General features: G+C 43.2%; 1 protein-coding gene and 1 long non-coding RNA gene across 5 annotated transcripts in view; one reads left to right on the forward strand and one right to left on the reverse strand.

Moving 5' to 3' along the window:
• The window catches only part of LOC130273000 (ATP-dependent translocase ABCB1-like), an 87,949-nt gene that overhangs the window by 30,429 nt on the left and 36,894 nt on the right, over positions 1-20,626 (forward strand). For both annotated transcript variants that reach the window (XM_056519099.1, XM_056519098.1), the window contains exons 6-11: positions 1,845-2,036; positions 10,582-10,753; positions 11,008-11,132; positions 11,603-11,774; positions 13,346-13,459; positions 18,450-18,560. In XM_056519099.1, the coding sequence (XP_056375074.1) occupies positions 1,845-2,036; positions 10,582-10,753; positions 11,008-11,132; positions 11,603-11,774; positions 13,346-13,459; positions 18,450-18,560 (886 nt within the window). The remainder of the gene's footprint in view (positions 1-1,844; positions 2,037-10,581; positions 10,754-11,007; positions 11,133-11,602; positions 11,775-13,345; positions 13,460-18,449; positions 18,561-20,626) is intronic.
• On the reverse strand, positions 1,954-19,487 carry LOC130273003 (uncharacterized). Of its 3 annotated transcripts, XR_008843824.1 has the most exons (4): positions 19,442-19,487; positions 9,370-9,585; positions 8,811-9,086; positions 1,954-2,058 (listed from the first exon to the last, which is right to left on the reverse strand). It is a non-coding gene; the product is annotated as an uncharacterized LOC130273003 (long non-coding RNA). The 3 variants fall into 3 exon arrangements; XR_008843822.1 differs by lacking the exon at positions 1,954-2,058 and having other exon boundaries at positions 7,770-9,086; XR_008843823.1 differs by lacking the exons at positions 1,954-2,058; positions 19,442-19,487 and adding an exon at positions 14,261-14,491 and having other exon boundaries at positions 7,770-9,086.

Genomic DNA, 20,626 nt, shown 5'->3' on the forward strand with positions numbered 1-20,626 from the left:
AGGTAGTGCAGGACAGGGATAGGTGGGGGACAGATTTGGAGTGTGCATGGTGGCCCTTTAAGTTTCAGAGAAAGCATGCACACCCTCTGGGCCAAACCAGTAACCACAGCAGGGAAAAAGGCAGCCAGGATTGGAGAGTGGAGCACAGACCAGAAGGTGGCGCTGAGTGCCAACTGCTGATGTTACACACGTGTGTGTGTGTGTGGGGGGGGGGGTGTGGTCAAGATATTAGGGCAGACAATTTCCTCTTAGCTCAAGTGGCCAGTTCCATCTTACGTATGTGTTTAATGATGGCAAAAATACAATACCACAAGTATAGAAAGCTGTCTGCCTCCTGAGGTGAGAGACTCATCTCACCTCATGGATTGTCCCCCACTAACATTATAGGGGATTTTGTGGGACAAAACACAGCGATATTCTGTTGGACAAAATCTTCTGATAATACCAAGGATGGTTCATTAATGATCTATGGAAATAAGATCAGATAAGTTCCTTTCTTGTTAGTTATTGCCTCTTCAGTTCTGGTTATGCCGTCTGTCTAGGTGCAGAGTATAACAGTATCCAGGTTATCTATTAACAATAAGGTATTTTCAGCATTCATCTATGTGCCTGAAAAGGTGCCATAAGTAACACGGTCATAAAAGCTAAGATTAAAGGTCACTTCTTTATATATGACTCTCTGTGGATAAAATACTTTATTACATTTTCCTATGAATAAATTTATGACTTCTTTGATGTGACCTATTAGGGTCACTGTACTGTGAGCAGCTGCACCTGCTAAATGTCCCTACATTTTCCCGTGAAGAATGACTTGTCAGATTCTATACCACTTTTAGAATCAAGGAGGAATGGAGATTGCCAGGTGATATAACATATGTTTATAATGTAGGCACAATCCACTATTATATTGTTATAGTTTCATAAGGATGTCTTATACATGCATTATCGAAAAGAGGTCTGTCTATATGGTGGATGAGCTTTAAAGGGATTTTTACACCAATATCATTAGTGACATACCTAAAAACCTGTTTGTCAGTGGGGATCTGACCTATAGGATGATAACTGATGACAATTATATGGCCCCATATGCATTCTCCATTATAGTACAGCACAAGATATAGGACAATATGGAATTCATAAAGTACATCATATTTATTAATAAACTAGTAGAGTATTTGGTGTCCCCCCATCTTCTTACCTAAACCTTGTGGAAAAATGAACAATAACGCTTTCATCCTCATATCCCGTCCTCATGTCCCATTCTCATATCCCGTCCTCATATCCAGTCCTCATATCCAGTCCTCATATCCCGTCCTCATATCCCGTCCTCATATCCAGTCCTCATATCCCGTCCTCATATCCAGTCCTCATATCCCGTCCTCATATCCAGTCCTCATATCCCGTCCTCATATCCAGTCCTCATATCTCGTCCTCATATCCTGTCCTCATATCCCAGCCCCCTATCCCGACTTCACATCCTGTCCTTTTATCTCATCCTCATTTCCCGTTCTCATATCTCGTCCCCATATCTCGTCCTCATATCCAGTCCTCATAACCCATCCTCATATCTTGTCACCCATATCTCATCCTCATATCCCAACCCCTTATCCTGACCTTATATCCCGGCCTCCTGTCCCATCCTTATAGCCCGTCATGGTATTCACTACTTAAATCCGGTCCCCGTATCCTGTCCTCACATCCCCTTCTCATATCCTGCCCTTATATCCAGTCCTCCTGTCCCGTCCTTGTATCCTGTCCCCAATCAGGGGATAGATTGCGGCTGTACATAGTAGTAACCATATATATCACTTAGTTCTTTCTAACACCGTATTTCCCTGTTGCAGGTATGCCTATTATTACTCGGGGTTAGGATTTGCTGTGCTACTTGCTGGTTATATCGAGATCTCATTCTGGACACTGGCTGCTGCCCGACAGACCAAGAAGATAAGAAGAAATTTCTTCCATGCGGTGCTGAGGCAGGAGATCGGCTGGTTTGATGTCAATGATGCTGGAGAGCTGAACACCAGGCTGACCGAGTGAGTCCTCACTGTCACTACCCTATAACAGTGACAAAACATGTCATCAGTAAAGTCAGTGTTTCCCAACCTTTTTCGCACGGGGAACCCCTTGGAATTTTTTATTCGCGGGGTACCCCTACCGAATTACACAAAAAAAGAAAAACAAAAAAAGGGGGGGGGGGGGGTTAATCAGCCGCAATGCACAACATCAATTTATCTGTTGGCTATGTATGTAGATTACAGGTCTGCTTTATACAGCAACTCACAAGTGACGTCTTCTAAAATCAGCGTCATTCTCTTTTCCTCTCCGGGTCATCATAACAATTTCTACTGGCCACAAGTCTTTACCGTTAAACCTGTAAAACAAACCTATTAGGGTCCACACTTTTCCTGCATCAGACTCCAGATTCCCCTTTTACAAGTGAAGAGGGATATAGGGGCATATAGGTGTAAAGGTGTAACAGAGAGGTGTAAAATAGTGTACATGGGTGACAGAGGGGTGTAGAATAGTGTACATGGGTGACAGAGGGGGTGTAGAGAAGTGTACATGGGTGACAGAGGGGTGTAGAATAGTGTACATGGGTGACAGAGGGGTGTAGAATAGTGTACATGGGTGACAGAGGGGGTGTAGAGAAGTGTACATGGGTGACAGAGGGGTGTAGAATAGTGTACATGGGTGACAGAGGGGGTGTAGAGAAGTGTACATGGGTGACAGAGGGGTGTAGAGGAGTGTGCATGGGGGACAGAGGGGTGTAGAGGAGTGTACATGGGTGACAGAGGGGTGTAGAATAGTGTACGTGGGTGACAGAGGGGTGTAGAATAGTGTACATGGGTGACAGAGGGGTGTAGAATAGTGTACATGGGTGACAGAGGGGTGTAGAATAGTGTACATGGGTGACAGAGGGGTGTAGAATAGTGTACATGGGTGACAGAGGGGTGTAGAATAGTGTACATGGGTGACAGAGGGGTGTAGAATAGTGTACATGGGTGACAGAGGGGTGTAGAATAGTGTACATGGGTGACAGAGGGTTGTAGAATAGTGTACATGGGTGACAGAGGGGTGTAGAGGAGTGTACATGGGTGACAGAGGGGTGTAGAGGAGTGTACATGGGTGACAGAGGGGTGTAGAGGAGTGTACATGGGTGACAGAGGGGTATAGAGGAGTGTACATGGGTGACAGAGGGGTATAGAGGAGTGTACATGGGTGACAGAGGGGTATAGAGGAGTGTACATGGGTGACAGAGGGGTGTAGAGGAGTGTACATGGGTGACAGAGGGGTGTAGAGGAGTGTACATGGGTGACAGAGGGGTGTAGAGGAGTGTACATGGGTGACAGAGGGGTATAGAGGAGTGTACATGGGTGACAGAGGGGTATAGAGGAGTGTACATGGGTGACAGAGGGGTGTAGAGGAGTGTACATGGGTGACAGAGGGGTGTAGAACAGTGTACATGGGTGACAGAGGGGTGTAGAATAGTGTACATGTGTGACAGAGGGGTGTAGAATAGTGTACATGGGTGATAGAGGGGTGTAGAATAGTGTACATGGGTGACAGAGGGGTGTAGAGGAGTGTACATGGGTGACAGAGGGGTGTAGAGGAGTGTACATGGGTGACAGAGGGGTTTACATGGGTGACAGTTGTGTAGAGGAGTGTACATTGGTGACAGGGGGGAGTAGGTGGTTCCAGAGGGGTGTACATGGGTGTAGAGGAGTGTACATGGATGACAGGGGGAAGTAGGTGGTGCCAGAGGGGTGTACATGGATGACAGAGGGGTGTAGAAGAGTGTACATTCGTGACAGAGGGGTGTAGAAGAGTGTACATGGGTGACAGGGGGGCGTAGGGGGTGACAGAGGGGTGTACATGGGTAACAGGGGTGTTGGGGGTGTAGAGGAGTGTACATGGGTGACAGAGGGGTGTTGAGGGGTGTATATGGGTGACAGATGGGTGTAGAAGAGTGTACATGGGTGACAGAGGGGTGTTGAGGGGTGTACATGGGTGATAGAGGGGTGTAGAATAGTGTACATGGGTGACAGAGGGGTGTAGAGGAGTGTACATGGGTGACAGAGGGGTGTAGAGGAGTGTACATGGGTGACAGAGGGGTTTACATGGGTGACAGTTGTGTAGAGGAGTGTACATTGGTGACAGGGGGGAGTAGGTGGTGCCAGAGGGGTGTACATGGGTGTAGAGGAGTGTACATGGATGACAGGGGGAAGTAGGTGGTGCCAGAGGGGTGTACATGGATGACAGAGGGGTGTAGAAGAGTGTACATTCGTGACAGAGGGGTGTAGAAGAGTGTACATGGGTGACAGGGGGGCGTAGGGGGTGACAGAGGGGTGTACATGGGTAACATGGGTGTTGGGGGTGTAGAGGAGTGTACATGGGTGACAGAGGGGTGTTGAGGGGTGTATATGGGTGACAGATGGGTGTAGAAGAGTGTACATGGGTGACAGAGGGGTGTTGAGGGGTGTACATGGGTGAAAGAGGGGTGTAGAATAGTGTACATGGGTGACAGAGGGGTGTAGAGGAGTGTACATGGGAGGCTGAGGGGTGTAGAGGAATGTACATGGGTGACAGAGGGGTGTAGGGGAGTGTACCTGAGTGACAGAGGGGTGTAGAGGAGTGTACATGGGTGACAGAGGGGTGTAGAGGAGTGTACATGGGTGACAGAGGGGTGTAGAGGAGTGTACATGGGTGACAGAGGGGTGTAGAGGAGTGTACATGGGTGACAGAGGGGTTTACATGGGTGACAGTTGTGTAGAGGAGTGTACATTGGTGACAGGGGGGAGTAGGTGGTGCCAGAGGGGTGTACATGGGTGTAGAGGAGTGTACATGGATGACAGGGGGAAGTAGGTGGTGCCAGAGGGGTGTACATGGATGACAGAGGGGTGTAGAAGAGTGTACATTCGTGACAGAGGGGTGTAGAAGAGTGTACATGGGTGACAGGGGGGCGTAGGGGGTGACAGAGGGGTGTACATGGGTAACAGGGGTGTTGGGGGTGTAGAGGAGTGTACATGGGTGACAGAGGGGTGTTGAGGGGTGTATATGGGTGACAGATGGGTGTAGAAGAGTGTACAATGTCCAGAAATATAGGTAAAGGTTCAGCTCACCATTAGCAGCATGCAGACCCAGATCACAATTAACTCAGCACAACCTCCAGTGGAAGCCTCCAGATGAGCACAAGAGTAAGGAAAATCCGGCTCCCAAAACTGGATAAAAGTACGTAGCTTTAATGTATCATATTAAAATCCAACATAGAAAGAAAAATGGTGGCTAAAAGCACAAACGAAATGCACCAATGCGTTTCGACTTGTTAACAAGTCTTAATCATGGTCTCTGTAGAAGAGTGTACATGGGTGACAGGGGGGCGTAGGGGTGAAAGAGGGGTGGACAGAAATGACAAGGTGGTAATAGAGGGGTGGACAGGAGTGACAATTAGGTAACAGAGGGATGGACAGGGATGACAAAGGGACAAAGGGGTGAATAGTGGGGGTTGGACTTTGGTGATGAAGGGTAAATTGGGGGGTGGTCAGAGGGGTGGTGAACATGGGTGACAGGGACGGACAAATTGGACATGGATGACAGGAAAGTGGACAAGGGTGAAAGGGGTAACAGAGGGGTGACAAAGGGGGGGGTGGACAGGGGTGACAGAGGGTGCAGTACCTTTATTAAGCTAAGCTGTTTTTCAATGTCCTTCTGCAGGGGGCTGGGAAGATGGTCGGGCCGGGAAGATGGTCCAGCGCACCATCCCCATTGCATATATCCCCTTTCCAGCCTGCGCGCCTGTGACTCACTCACGGTGCCACAGGGGTGAGGGGAGCACTGTGTGCGCAGTGCGCATGTACACGCAATGCGCACGTAGGCTTCTCTTCCTCCCTGCGCCGCCGTAATTCACATACTGGAGCATCGCAGAACCCCGGTTGGGAATCACTGGTGTAGGTTCTGCTTGGAGGTAAAAGAATTGCTTAAAGAAGCACACCAGGTATTTTTTGCCCATATCATGGACACTCACCATCACTAGTCCTACAGCGCCATCTGTTTTATTCCAGCACAGCTGCATCCATACATTTCATTACTGTAACTGGGTCATGTGATCACCAGCCTGACCCACGAAAAAATCAGTGTTTAATGTGTCAAAGGAAGTGATCTGTCTTGGGTCAGCTGACTTCCCGTGAACTACAGGATGACATCATCACCTATCAGATTGCTCCTACTAGCTCTCACATACCTCCCCTCCCAGCTCTATCTGTATACTGCTGCTATCTCTATGGGATCACCTCTCCTCAGCTTTATCTGTATACTTCTGCTGCTTTCTTTATGGGATCAGAATATATAGTAGTTACACACATCCTCTCCCAGCTCTATCTGTATACTGCTGCTGCTATCACTTTGGGATCAGACTATATAGTAGTTACACATCTCTCCTACATTTCTATCTGTATACTGCGGCTATCTCTATGGAATCAGGACATCTAGTAGTTATACACCTCCCCTCTAGTTCTATCTGTATACTGCTGCTGCTGCTATCTCTATGGGATCAGGATATATAGTAGTTATACACCTCCCCTCCAGCTCTATCTGCATACTGCTGCTACTATCTCTATGGGATCAGCATATAGTAGTTCTACACCACTCTTGTGGTTGTGTTCACACGCTGCAATTTCCCCCAAAAAAACTTTCAGCTTTTGCCGAGATTTTTCCAAAAAATTGTGGCAAAAATGGTGCTCCTTTACCACAGTTTTAAATCCCGGGGAAAAAAACGTAATTTTTACATTTTCTAAAATCGCAGCAAAAACACAGCTCTTTCTACTACCCTGCAATCTAATGCATGGCTGCCTGATCGTCACCATTTCTGTCTGTATTGTTCCCATCTCAGTAAAATTCACTTTAAAGATTGATCTATAGAGAAAACAACATTGAAAAAGATAGTAAGATACAGATGGAAAAAAATATAATAAAGCTGCAAAATGCCATCTGGTTCTTCAAATACTCATCTGTTTCTAATTAAAAAGGAGTTTTTTGTCCAATATACTAAATTTGCGGCCAAATCTATCTCGGCTACTGAATAGTCGCTGACCATTTTCTACTTCTCAGTTGTTAGTAAATAGAATTAAACTCAATATTTGAGCAATGTTAATAGATATATTGTGATATTCTACTTCTCAGAATTGAGACTGGGCCTATGAAGGTTCTATGGCATTGGTCACCAAATTGTGGACCTCCTTCTGTTGGAAAATTACACGTTGTAGTTTTGCATAATCTGGAGGGCCACACTTTGGAGACCACTGCTGTATGGTACTGGTCAATACACATCATCATTCAGGGTATGAAGAGCTTGGCATAGGGGCAGCAAGACCCATCATCTATCCTTGTCTTAGTGCTTTATTGCTTTTGTTGAGGCAAAATCTTGCTTATGTTCTTCTTGTGAGGACTAAAGATGGAATCAATCTATTCTGAAGGCTCCATAGCTGCTACTTTTGCCACCAACATAGCTAATAGTCAATACACGTTATCATTTTAGGTATAAAAGCTTGCCATTAGGGCAGCAAGACCCACCATCTTTTCTTATATTAGTGCTTTATTGTTGAAGGGAAGTCTTGCTTAAAGACAGGGCAGGCATTAGGGCATGGCAAACCGGGCAATTCCCCAGGGCCCCCGTCCTCCAGAGGGCCCCCTGTGGCTGCTATAGTGTTTGTAGCTGGGGGAAGCAGTGACACAAATATGAGTACAAAATATATATATCTTTATTATTGCACAACAGCAAGATATTTAATAAAATTCATTTAAAAAGACAGGGAGAAATACACAACAAAATGGCAGCAGCCTGGGACTATGATGTATACATTGTAAACCAAGTGGGACTTAGTACAAAGAGGAGATGGGCATAATAATAATATGTGGACATATAACAATATTATGTACAAAAAGTCGCAAATTCCAGCAACACTATAATTATAAGGTAAGTATATAGCAGTAGTCAGTGCAATTCATATATCAGCCGGCTAACGAAAATGACAAAAGAATAATAAAGTGCAAAGTGCAAACTATAATGCCAAATATGCTGCTGCCTATATGAGCCCATACAACAAGAAATCATGTGCAGTGAATACCAACCACGTAGAGCTTAGAGAGTCAGGAAGTCCCAGGTTGCTGCCACCCCAACACGGGTTTCGGTCCTAAGACCTTCGTCCGGGGGTGTCGGCATCCCAGATGAACACAGGTTAAATATTAGATACGGGCCAATCCTAAATTGCAAAAAAATCATTAGAGAAATGCATCTCACCTGTTACGGTGAGGCACGTGAGCGCCCGCCCGGACCAACAACCCGAACTTCCGGGTACGCGCGTCGCACGGGTGTCACGTGACAAGTCACATGACAGTCCGTGCGGCAACATGTCACCAGAGCCGGGAGCAGGAAGAAGGACGGAGGCGCGCGTGGCCCAAACGAAACAGGGCAAACACATATATGTACAATATAGATGGAAGAAGAGTGGCGACATATAGTGGGCAATTTGTATATTACATCTAGTAATATGAAAGGAATGTGAATGTTTGTAGTGTAGCAGTATACATGTTGAAAAATTAAACAATGATTAAAAAATGAATTAAATTAAAACTAAACATTCATAAGGAAACCAACTGGGAAAAAAGGTTTTTTTGATGGTCGGAGAAATACTTATAAAAAGGCGAAAAACTCAATACTTCAGTAAAGCCTTCGGGTTGCAGAGTATTTAATCGCCAGATCCACCTGGCTTCACATTGAGCTGGCTGTTTGGTCATATCATCTCCACCCATACCTGGTATAATGCTGTCAATCCCTCGAATCCGGAGCAGAGAGGCATCACAATTATGGATCTTCTTGAAATGTTTGGGTATAGGTTTGAGGTCATCAATCAATTCAGAATTCTGTGGCAAGTTGATGTCACGTATATGTTAACGTGTCCGTATGTTCAGAGCACGGGTTGTTAAGCCGACGTAGATCTTGGGACAAGGGCAGGTCGCATAGTATATGACAAATTTCGCAGGGCATGTGATATGGCGTCTGATCGTGTATGTTCTTGATCCGGTAAAATCTATGAAATCAGAAGCACGTACAATGTTAGGGAACACCACACAACGACCACAAGGTACACATCCTGTTTTTGTATTAATGGTCCCAAAAGGATTCAATGGTATAGGTGTGTATTCACTTTTCACCAGGACATCTCTGAGATTTTTAGCACATCGTGCTGTGATTGCTGGTTTCGGGGACACATAATGCTGAAGGACTGGATCTACTATGAGAATAGACCAATACTTCTCCATAGTCTGTCTCATGTGAGACCATTGTGTATGGTTTCTAGTTATGAAATGTACCTGGTCGTCACAAGTCTTTTTCTGTTTCGGTTGAAGGAGTTGAGAGCATGATTGTTGTTTTGCTCTATTGTAAGCGTGCTTCAAATTCCGATTGCCATAACCTCTGTTCTGGAAACGTTTCCGCAGATCATTGGCTAGAGCTTGAAATTGTTCTTCCGCAGAGCATATTCCTCGAGCACGTACGTATTGTTCCTAAGGTACGGCCTTAATCATATGCTGCGGATGAGAAGATGAGGCATGTAAATAGTTATTGACATGTTTTCTTCCGAAACATGTGTCACTAGGCCTACCTAAGGGCCCAGCCCTAGTGCAGCAAATATCGCAGCGGTGGCAAAATGTCATGGCGCTAACATTTGGGATATATATATCTCATATGTATAAGTAAATAGTAGGCAGCACTCTAAGATTAATCGAAACAAAACTGGTGGTTTATTCCATGATGTGATAGACAACGTTTCAGCCGTCTCTCACCACCTTTTTCAAGTCTCTCACAGCCATTTTCTAATCTTGGAGTGCTGCCTACTATTTACTTTATATCAAGGGAACCGGAGCACCAAGGCTCTAATGTGCTTGCACTCAATTCATTGTGGTCTGGATGTGCTGCTTCTTATTGGTGCTGGTGCTGTGAGACCAATCTACCTATCCATGGCGTTGGTGATGTGGGGCCAATCTACTTATCCATGGCATTGGTGCTGTGGGACCAATCTACCTATCCATGGCGTTGGTGCTGTGGGACCAATCTACCTATCCATGGTGTTGGTGCTGTGGGACCAATCTACCTATCCATGGCGTTGGTGCTGTGGGACCAATCTACCTATCCATGGTGTTGGTGCTGTGGGACCAATCTACCTATCCATGGCGTTGGTGCTGTGGGACCAATCTACCTATCCATGGTGTTGGTGCTGTGGGACCAATCTACCTATCCATGGCGTTGGTGCTGTGGGACCAATCTACCTATCCATGGTGTTGGTGCTGTGGGACCAATCTACCTATCCATGGTGTTGGTGCTGTGGGACCAATCTACCTGTCCATGGCATTGGTGCTGTGGGGCCAATCTTTTCTGGAAGCTCCATAGCTGCTTTGTTGCCACCTCTATAATATGGATATCCTTGATTCTAGGCTGATGCTATGGTGTTGGGGCTGTAAAGTTTGTCTTATATGCCTCCCGTGTTATAACTTGATCTTTTTTAATATATCTCTTTTTTATGGCAGTGATGTCCAAAAAATCAGTGAAGGCATTGGAGATAAAATAGGCCTGCTGCTCCAGTCATTGACTACTTTCCTGACCGGACTTATTATCGGCTTTATTAAGGGCTGGAAGCTGACCCTGGTCATCCTGGCCATCAGCCCTGCTATGGGACTTTCTGCGGCTCTTTGGGCAAAGGTAGAAAATTTATGGGGGGAGATTTATCAAAACCGGTCCAGAGGAAAAGTTGACCACTTGCCCATAGCAACCAATCAGATCACTTCTTTCATTTTTCAGAGGTCTTTTTCGAAAATGAAAGCAGCGATCTGATTGGTTGCTATGGGCAAATGGTCAACTTTTCCTCTGGACAGGTTTTAATAAATCTCCCCCATGGCATCTATATGTTCTCCACGCTATAGAACGTTGTGTATGAATCTGATTGTTATTCACAGATATTGTCAGCATTTACTAACAAGGAGCTGACGGCTTACGCCAAAGCTGGAGCGGTGGCCGAGGAGGTTCTTTCAGCCATCCGGACGGTTATAGCCTTTGGGGGACAAGATAAGGAAATTAAGAGGTGGGTGAGGCTTTCTTATCGTATTAAAGGGGTACTCCGGTGGAAAACTTTAACTTTCTGGCACCAGAACATTTGAAAAAATTAAACAGATTTGTAAATTACTTCTATAAAAAAAAATCTTTATCCTTCCAGTACTTATTAGCTGCTGTATGCTACAGAGGAAATTATTTTCTTTTTTTAATTTCTTTTTTGTCTTGTCCACAGTGCTCTCTGCTGACACCTCTGTTCATGTCAGGAACAATCCAGAGTAGCATAGGTTTGCTATGAGGATTTTCTCCTGCTCTGGACAGTTCCTGATACGGACATCAGGTGTCAGCAGAGAGCACTGTGGACAAGACAGAAAAGAAATTCAAAATGAAAAGAATTTCCTCTGTAGCATACCGCTGCTAAAAAGTACTGGAAGTACCCCTTTAAACTGGGCTGGTGCTGCACGGGGATCGGTAGCTGTGTAATCTGCATATGTTTTACAGGTACGTCAAGAATTTAGAGGACGCCAAAAAGATAGGCATCAGGAAGGCCATCACAGCTAACGTGTCAATGGGATTTGCCTTCTTGATGATATATGCGTCCTATGCCTTGGCCTTCTGGTACGGCACCACTCTTATTATAGATGGAGACTATACTATTGGGAGCGTGCTAACTGTAAGTTAACCTGCCTTAATTTTTCTTGTAAAAAAATATATATATATTATTTAATGTAAAAAAAAATGTTTTTTAAAAATGTGTATTATAAGTAATTTGGTTCTGCTAGGAAGGAAGAGCGGATAGGAGAGTGTCTGATCAGTGTGGTCCTGCAGATCACTAGAATGGGGTCCTGTGGTCCCCCTGAATGAATAGAGAGGCTGTTTGACATGCACACTGCTGCTCCATTTAAAGGGGTATTCCAGGCAAAAACTTTTTTATATATATATCAACTGGCTCCGGAAAGTTAAACAGATTTGTAAATCACTTCTATTAAAAAATCTTAATCCTTCCAATAGTTATTAGCTTCTGAAGTTGAGTTGCTGTTTTCTGTCTAACTGCTTTCTGATGACTCACGTCCCGGGAGCTGTGCAGTTCCTATGGGGATATTCTCCCATCATGCACAGCTCCCGGGACGTGACATCATCATTGAGCAGTTAGACAGAAAACTTCAGAAGCTAATAACTATTGGAAGGATTAAGATTTTTTAATAGAAGTAATTTACAAATCTGTTTAACTTTCCGGAGCCAGTTGATATATACATATATATATATATATATATATATATATATATATATATATATATATATATAAAAGTTTTTGCCTGGAATACCCCTTTAAGCTTAGCGCTCAGCTATTTTTGTCCGGCCCATAGAGTTGAATGGAGAAGCATCATGCATGCATAGGGGGGGACCAGAAGACCCCCATTCTCGTGATCTGTTGTCGGATCCACACTGATCAGACACTCATCTTTGAGTGTGGGTAAACCATTTTAAAACTGCTGCCTTGGAAGTATGGAACTATGATATCAAGGCATCTATCCCTCATTTATCTATTTATCCATCATAAGCATCTGTTACCTTTTACCAGGGTTTCCCAACCAGGGTGCCTCCAGCTGTTGCAAAACTACAACTCCCAGTATGCCCGGACAGCCAAAGGCTGTCCGGGCATGCTGGGAGTTGTAGTTTTGCAACAGCTGGAGGCACCCTAGTTGGGAAACTTTGCCTTATACAGTATAGGCAATCTATATATGGCAACAGTCCATCATCAGATACATCATCAGAACATTCCCTTCTGGGACTGAGCAATGTATCCCACTGTATTCCTATGTAGTATGATACTTTCAGTCTTCCATCAAAGGTATGTGTATCACCTCTAGGACCCATGCCTATCTTAAGAACGAAGACCCCCAGCTGCATCCAGGCTTACAAAACTCCCATACCACACTATGAGAGTTACATAAAGTGGGCATTTGGCTGTTTTTTGCCTTCCCAACCACCTCCGGCCACCGCATGCAGGCCATAGAGGGGCCTTCTTCTTGAGATAGGTGGTGGTCTGAGAGGTGAGACCCACATCTATTAGACATTTATTTCTATATAAAGGAGTGTTTTCCAACCAGTGTGCCTCCAAAGCCTGTCTGAGCATGCTGGGAGTTGTAGTTACGCAACATCCCGAGGCACATTGGTTGGGAAACGCTGATCTAAATTGTCAGAATCTATTATTAAGATGTTTGTCTTTTATGACTCTCTTAGGTTTTCTTTGCCGTCATTATCGGAGCTTTTACTCTTGGACAAGCATCACCCAATATCGAAGCATTTTCAAATGCCAGAGGAGCGGCGTATACAGTGTTTAACATTATAGACAATGTAAGTTTCTTTCGGTAGATTATTGTTGTTTTCACACACACATATATAAATATATATATATATATATATATTAATATATATATATATATATATATATATATATATATATAGAACCAAGTAGAGAAGAGCAGCACCACCGGCAGCATCCGAGAGTGGGTGCAAGCGGGCCCAATCGCAGCTCTAGGTCACTGGCAGCAGCAGTAGGTACAAATAAAGCGTCCCACAGCACTCCTTTTATTTTTATTTTTTTAGTGTAGTCAAAAGATGAAGTTTATTTCCTCATACAATGGTGCGACGGAGTGCTGTGGGATGCTTTATTTGGTATATATATATATATATATATATATATATATATATATATATATATATATATTCCAAAAGTTATAGTGATATTAAAGGGGTATTCCAGGAAAAAACTTTTAATTTTATTTATGGCTCCAGAAAGTTAAACAGATTTGTAAATTACTTCTATTAAAAAAAAAAACTTAATCCTTCCAATAGTTATCAGCTGCTGAAGTTGAGTTGTTCTTTTCTGTATGACATCTCTGCATGTCTCTGGTACTGCACAGAGTAGAAGAGGTTTGCTATGGGGATTTGCTTCCACTCTGGACAGTTCCCGAGACAGGGAGCATCAGAGAGCACTTAGAAAGAAAAGAACAACTCAACTTCAGAAGCTCATAAGTACGGAAAGGATTAATATTTTTTTAATAGAAGTCATTTACATATCTGTTTAACTTTGTGGAGCCAGTTGATATCTAAAAAAAAAAGTTTAAAAATTCTCAAGCATGGTGGAAGAAGTACCGGTAAGTGTGTTTTTTGGCCTCCGATCTCTAGTAGCGCCTGCATTGTTCTAGGCCAAGTAGGTCAGCGGACTTTGTGTAGACTTGTAGATCCGTGATACACATGTTGACTGACAGAAGAGAAGGCTGTGAGAAAGGGAAGAGGGGGATGCAGCTGAAGCTTCTTTTTCTCTCTCTCTCTCTCTGTATGTCTATAAAACTTATGAGCAGCTTTACATTGAGGAGGCGCAGATTGTACCTTACAATCAGAAGGTCCCACCTGGCTTTAGAATGATTTCCCATATTGAACATTGCATTTGGCGTCTTGTAGCTTCATTATCTTGTATTCAACAAATTGTATTCAGTTTAGCACCCATGTGTCCATAAAATCGTCATCTTTATTTATCCATATTCAAAAGCCAGGGGTAGAGAAACATAAAATCTTGCTATAAACGTGTTTTAAATCCAAAGGATTCTTAGTCATGCAAAGAGTGTGACCAGCAAGGAGACATTTCTAGATAAAAATCACAGAAGATCTGGCTCATGAGGTAGTAGTCCCAATTAAATTTTTTTTCCATCAGCATACAAATCGTGTGACAAATATTAAAAGCAAGACTAACGCGTTTCGGACGCCATCTCCTTAATCATAGTCATGACTATGATTAAGGCCATGGCGTCCGAAATGCGTTAGTATTGCTTTTAATATTTGTCACACGATTTGTATGCTGATGGAAAAGAAAAAAAGTGAATTTGGGACTACTACCTCATGAGCCAGATCTTCTGTGATTTTGGATCTCTACTGCTGTGCTCCGGCTTTCCGTGCTCTGCGGCGGGGCTTATACAAGTGGTAGGTGCAGAGAGCTGAGCTATTGGACTTTTATACATTTATAGTTAACTTAAAAGTGTCAACTAAATTATATATATATATATATATATATATATATATATATATATATATACCAAATAGAGGAGAAGAGCAGCACTCCGAATAGTAAGGTGCAAGTTGTGGGTGCCAGCGGTCACTGGGGCCCCTGTCCTACGTCCAACAATGTAGGTACAAGAAGGTTGACTGCAGCACACCAGCGTATCCAATAAAACTTGTAGCATTATTCCATAGGTACAATGGCCCACATTTATCAATGTGTTTACACCGTTTTTTCCTTCTATATTTGATGCTAATTTGGCGCAAAGTATGTTTTTTGCGCCTTTTTTTGCGCCTTTTTGTTTAGAAGTTTCTGCTGATTTTGAGTTACGATCCACTGATTTGGGCAGTACGCATGATATGGATGTGTTTTATCAATTGCGCCTTTTATAAAAAGGCGCAAAGACCAGAAATACGGCAAAAATTTACACCAAGCTCAAGGGGGTGTAGGAAATCCTTCTACGTGTCCACTGCGCTATCACAAAAACCAGTGTAAGAGAAAGGTGTGAGATAGAGGTTTGAGGGTATTACCGTGCTTGCGCCAAAATCATCAAGATGCGTGCGCCTTTTTAATAAAAAAAGGCGCAAGTACGGGAAATATACAGGGTTTAAAAAGACGCAACAAAAACACGGAGGTAGACAGGTAATGATAAATGTGGGCCCATGACTATGTTTCTGGGGTCTCACACTATCATCGTCACCGACTATCATTGTCATTGTACCTATGGAATAAAGCTACAACTTTTATTGGATCGGCAGGTGTGCTGCAGTCAGCCTTCTTGTACCTATATACATATATATATATATATATATATATTTATTCATATTTATATCTTTATTTATTTTTACTGCTTATGGCGGATACTAAAACATGTTTTTTTTTAACCTGGTTCTATTCTTTATCAAAATGTTTTACATTTATGTTTTTTTGTACCTTATTATGAGGGCATCCATCCTGCCTGAGCTGTTTTAAAGGGGTACACCAGTGGAAATCTTTATTATTATTATTATTTTTTTTTAATCAACTGGTGCCAGAAAGTTAAACAGATTTGTAAATTACTTCTATTAAAAAATCTTAATCCTTCCAGTAGATATTAGCTGCTGAATACTACAGAGGAAATTCTTTTCTTTTTGGAACACAGAGCTCTCTGCTGACATCACGAGCACAGTGCTCTCTGCTGACATCTCTGTCCATTTTAGGAACTGTCCAGAGGAGCATATATTTGCTATGGGGATTTTTCTTCTTCTCTGGACAGTTCCTAAAATGGACAGAGATGTCAGCAGAGAGCACTGTGCTCGTGATATCAGCAAAGAGCTCTGTGTTCCAAAAAGAAAATAATTTCCTCTGTAGTATTCAGCAACTAATAAGTATTGGAAGGATTAAGATTTTTTAATAGAAGTGATTTACAAATCTGTTTAACTTTGTGCCACCAGTTGATTTAAAAGAGTTTTCCACCGGAGTACCCCTTTAAACAGTATTTAAAGATAATAATAATAATTTTTTATTAATATTGCTCAGACAGATTCTTCATCACTGTAAGCTCAATTCCACAGCGCTGTGCACACATGCTTTACTGCAAGCCCAATGGACATAGGCCATAAAAGACTGAAGCAGTGCCATTGATATGAATGGGAAAGGTGTCTGGGCATGCTCTGTGACCTTTGCAAAGGTCATTCTAGAGGGAGGGGAAGCTGAGCTGTGAGCAACATCTATTATGTGTACCTCTGTTATCTAAGCACTGGTGTCACTTTACTCTGTAATCCTGTGTTTGATGATATGGAGGAGACTGTTGGGAAATGATTACTACAGAAGTGGAAGAATCAACTTAGTTTTAGGCCTAGTGGCCAGAATGAAAACTGCAATGTTTCAAAATGATTTTAAAATATAGATAGTAAAATGAAAACAAATCTTAAAAATTAAAGGACAACTGTAGTGGTACACTTATATATATGCCCGTGCCTCAAAAATAAACAAAATAAACTCATACATACCTTCCTACGAGTCCCCGTTGGTCCAGCACAGGCCTCACGGTCCGGCAGTGCTGACGTCATTCCATTTCCTGGGGACGGGGACTCCGCAGAGCCATAGGCGTATCACCGGCCGTAGCGATGTCCCGACCCGGCCTGTGATAGGCTGAGCCCACTGTCATGTAAGAAGCCAGCCAGAGCTTCTTACATGACAGTCGGCTCAGCCTATCACAGGCCGGGGCAGGACATCGCTACAGCCGGTGATACGCCAACGGCTCTGCGGCGTCCCCGTCCCCTGAAAGTGGAATGACGACAGCACTGCTGGACCGGCCGGACCAACGGGGGCTCGAAGGAAGGTATGTATGAGTTTATTTTGTTTATTTTTGAGGCCTGGGCACGGACATATATACATTTTTACCACTGCAGTTGTCCTTTAACATTAAACCAAAATTCAAAAATTAACTGAATTCATTTTAATGAACTAACATTCTTGAAACTTAACATAAAAACAATATTTACACAATAGGTAATTTTCTGATGACACATTACCTATAACACATTTTGGGGTTAAATGTTTTATACTTACCCATAAATGTCTTCTTGCTGGTTGCGCTCTTTGGATAACTAAGAATCCTTTGGAATTGATTACATACGGTAATTAACACACTTAACACTTAAAGGGGTACTCTGCCCCTAGACATCTTATCCCCTATCCAAAGGATAGGGGATAAGATGTCTGATCGCGGGGGGGGGGGGGCTGCGATCTCCCTGCAGCACCCGGCGTTCGTTTAGAACGCCATCTGCGCCACTTTACGTCACATCCACGCCCCCTCGTGACATGTTGGCCATGACCCCTTAGTGCAAGTCTATGGGAGGGTGTGTGGCACGCCCCCTCCCATAGACTTGCATTAAGAGGGAGCAAGTAATGTCACAAGGGGGTGTGGCTGTGATGTCGTGCACCTAATGTCTGCGGTGCCACAGCAGAGATCGTGGGGGGTCCCAGCGTTGGGACCCCAGAGATCAGACATTTTATCCCCTATCCTTTGGATAGGGGATAAGATATCTAGGGGTGGAGAACCCCTTTAATATTCATATGTAAAGAATAAAACTCCCATTTTAGCAGATCCTGCCATGAGGCCGCCTTAGGCACAGGCCTATCGTGCCTAATGGTAAATCCCTGCCTAGTTGTTTTTCTTGCAGCTCATCATTACGATTCACTGTAATCAATTGAGTAGGAGGGGGGGGGGGGCATAAAATAATTAATTCTTTTTATACTTTTAGATAACAACATGGAAATGATAAACTCCTTTATTTCTTTTAGGTGCCCAAAATAGACAGCTTCTCTACTGCAGGGTTCAAACCTGACAAGATTAAGGGAGACATACAATTCAGAAATGTGAAGTTCACCTATCCCTCCAGACCTGACGTCCAGGTTTGTAGTTTTACTAGAGTTTACTCGAGTAGAGAAAACACATCCACCATTTGTATAATGATCTGATTGCTTCTCAGCATAAATTCAAAAACAGGTTGTTAGTACACATTTTGATCAAAGGTACAAGCCCACTCGCCACGTCAAGGCCACCTATTTAGAGTGGGTCCCTAACGTCCCTAGTATAAAATGGCATAGCACTGGGCGGCGATCACCACCAGTGCCCACAGGGGGAACCACCCAATGGCAGAGCAGCCCCAGTGCCACTGAAACCAGTTCCTGGGCCGCACCTGCCCACAGACACGGTGCCACAGCAGCAATGGACGCCGCACAGCACCACACCAGTGTGAACAAGGTGCAAAGGCTCACTTACCTTGTGCTCCCAGTCAGACTTTTTTTGTTGTTTTCACTTGGTCTGCACTCTGCCCCACCCCCTCAGCCCAACCCTATATAAAGTAGCAGGTAGCTGCTCAGGGCTCTTTCATTTCTGGCAGCCTCCCAGTCTGACTAGGAGCACATGGTAAGTGAGCTTTTACACCTTGTTCACACTAGTGTGGTGCTGTGTGGCGTCTGTGGGGAGGTGCGGCCCAGGGACTGGTTTGAGTGGCATTGGGGCCGCTCTGCCAGTGGGCTGTTCCCCCTGTGGGCATTGGTGTTGCGGCGGTGGTGGTCCCCGCCCAGTGCTACGCCATTTTATGCTAGGGATGTTAGGGACCCACTCTAACGAGGTGGCCTTGACGTGGCGAGTGGGCTTGTACTTTTTGATCAAAATGTATACTAACAACCTGTTCGTTTTTGAATTTATGCTGAGAAGCAAGTAGATCAAAATATTTGTGGATGTGCGACCATGTCTGTTTCCTCTACTTGAATTTACTAGAGTTTACCTTTAGACAAACTTTTTATGTCCTTACTGGAGCCTGTCGGGGAGATTTATCAAAACCCGTCCAGAGGAAAAGTTGCTGAGTTGCCCATAGCAACCAATCAGATCACTTCTTTCATTTTGCAGAGGCCTTGTTAAAAATGAAAGAAGCGATCTGATTGGTTGCTATGGGCAACTGGGCAACTTTTCCTCTGGACAGGTTTTGATAAATCTCCCCCTCTATACTGTATATATTTCCTGGAAATCTTCTAAACCAGTGCACAGACTTTATTACAGAGCAATACAACAGAAAATGCTGATTCTGGGAACTGTATTTCCAATAAACATGTCCATCATTTTTAGCTTATTCTCTGCATTGCTTATGGTGAATGTTTTGTGAACAATGTACAAAGTAAGGAGCCAAAGATATTCTATTATCTTGTCCTCAATGGCTCAACATATTTTTGTCAATTTTGTTTTCTAGGCGAAAACTATAGGAAACCTTTAATTTTTGTTTGCAAAACATGTTTTTATATGTAAAAAAAAAAGTATTAGAAACCTGACAGTACGTAATGCTGCCATCCCAAGTAGTAGTGGTCTTAAAATAGAAATAGAGATGTGCACAAGGGTTCTTTTTGAGCACTGTATAGCAGTCTTATTTTTGCAGTATAGCAGTGTTATTAATATGTAATGTATAATGGCATTAGTTATGTGTACAGTATAGCAGTGTTATTAATATGTAATGTATAATGGCATTAGTTATGTGTACAGTATAGCAGTGTTATTTATATGTAATGTATAATGGCATTAGTTATGTGTACAGTATAGCAGTGTTATTAATATGTAATGTATAATGGCATTAGTTATGTGTACAGTATAGCAGTGTTATTAATATGTAATGTATAATGGCATTAGTTATGTGTACAGTATAGCAGTGTTATTTATATGTAATGTATAATGGCATTAGTTATGTGTACAGTATAGCAGTGTTATTAATATGTAATGTATAATGGCATTAGTTATGTGTACAGTAAAGCAGTGTTATTATTATGTAATGTATGGTGGCATTAGTTATGTGTACAGTATAGCAGTGTTATTAATATGTAATGTATAATGGCATTAGTTATGTGTACAGTATAGCAGTGTTATTTATATGGAATGTATAATGGCATTAGTTATGTGTACAGTATAGCAGTGTTATTAATATGTA

Source organism: Hyla sarda, chromosome 5 (assembly GCF_029499605.1).
Source record: "Hyla sarda isolate aHylSar1 chromosome 5, aHylSar1.hap1, whole genome shotgun sequence".
NCBI classification, from domain to species: Eukaryota; Metazoa; Chordata; class Amphibia; order Anura; family Hylidae; genus Hyla; species Hyla sarda.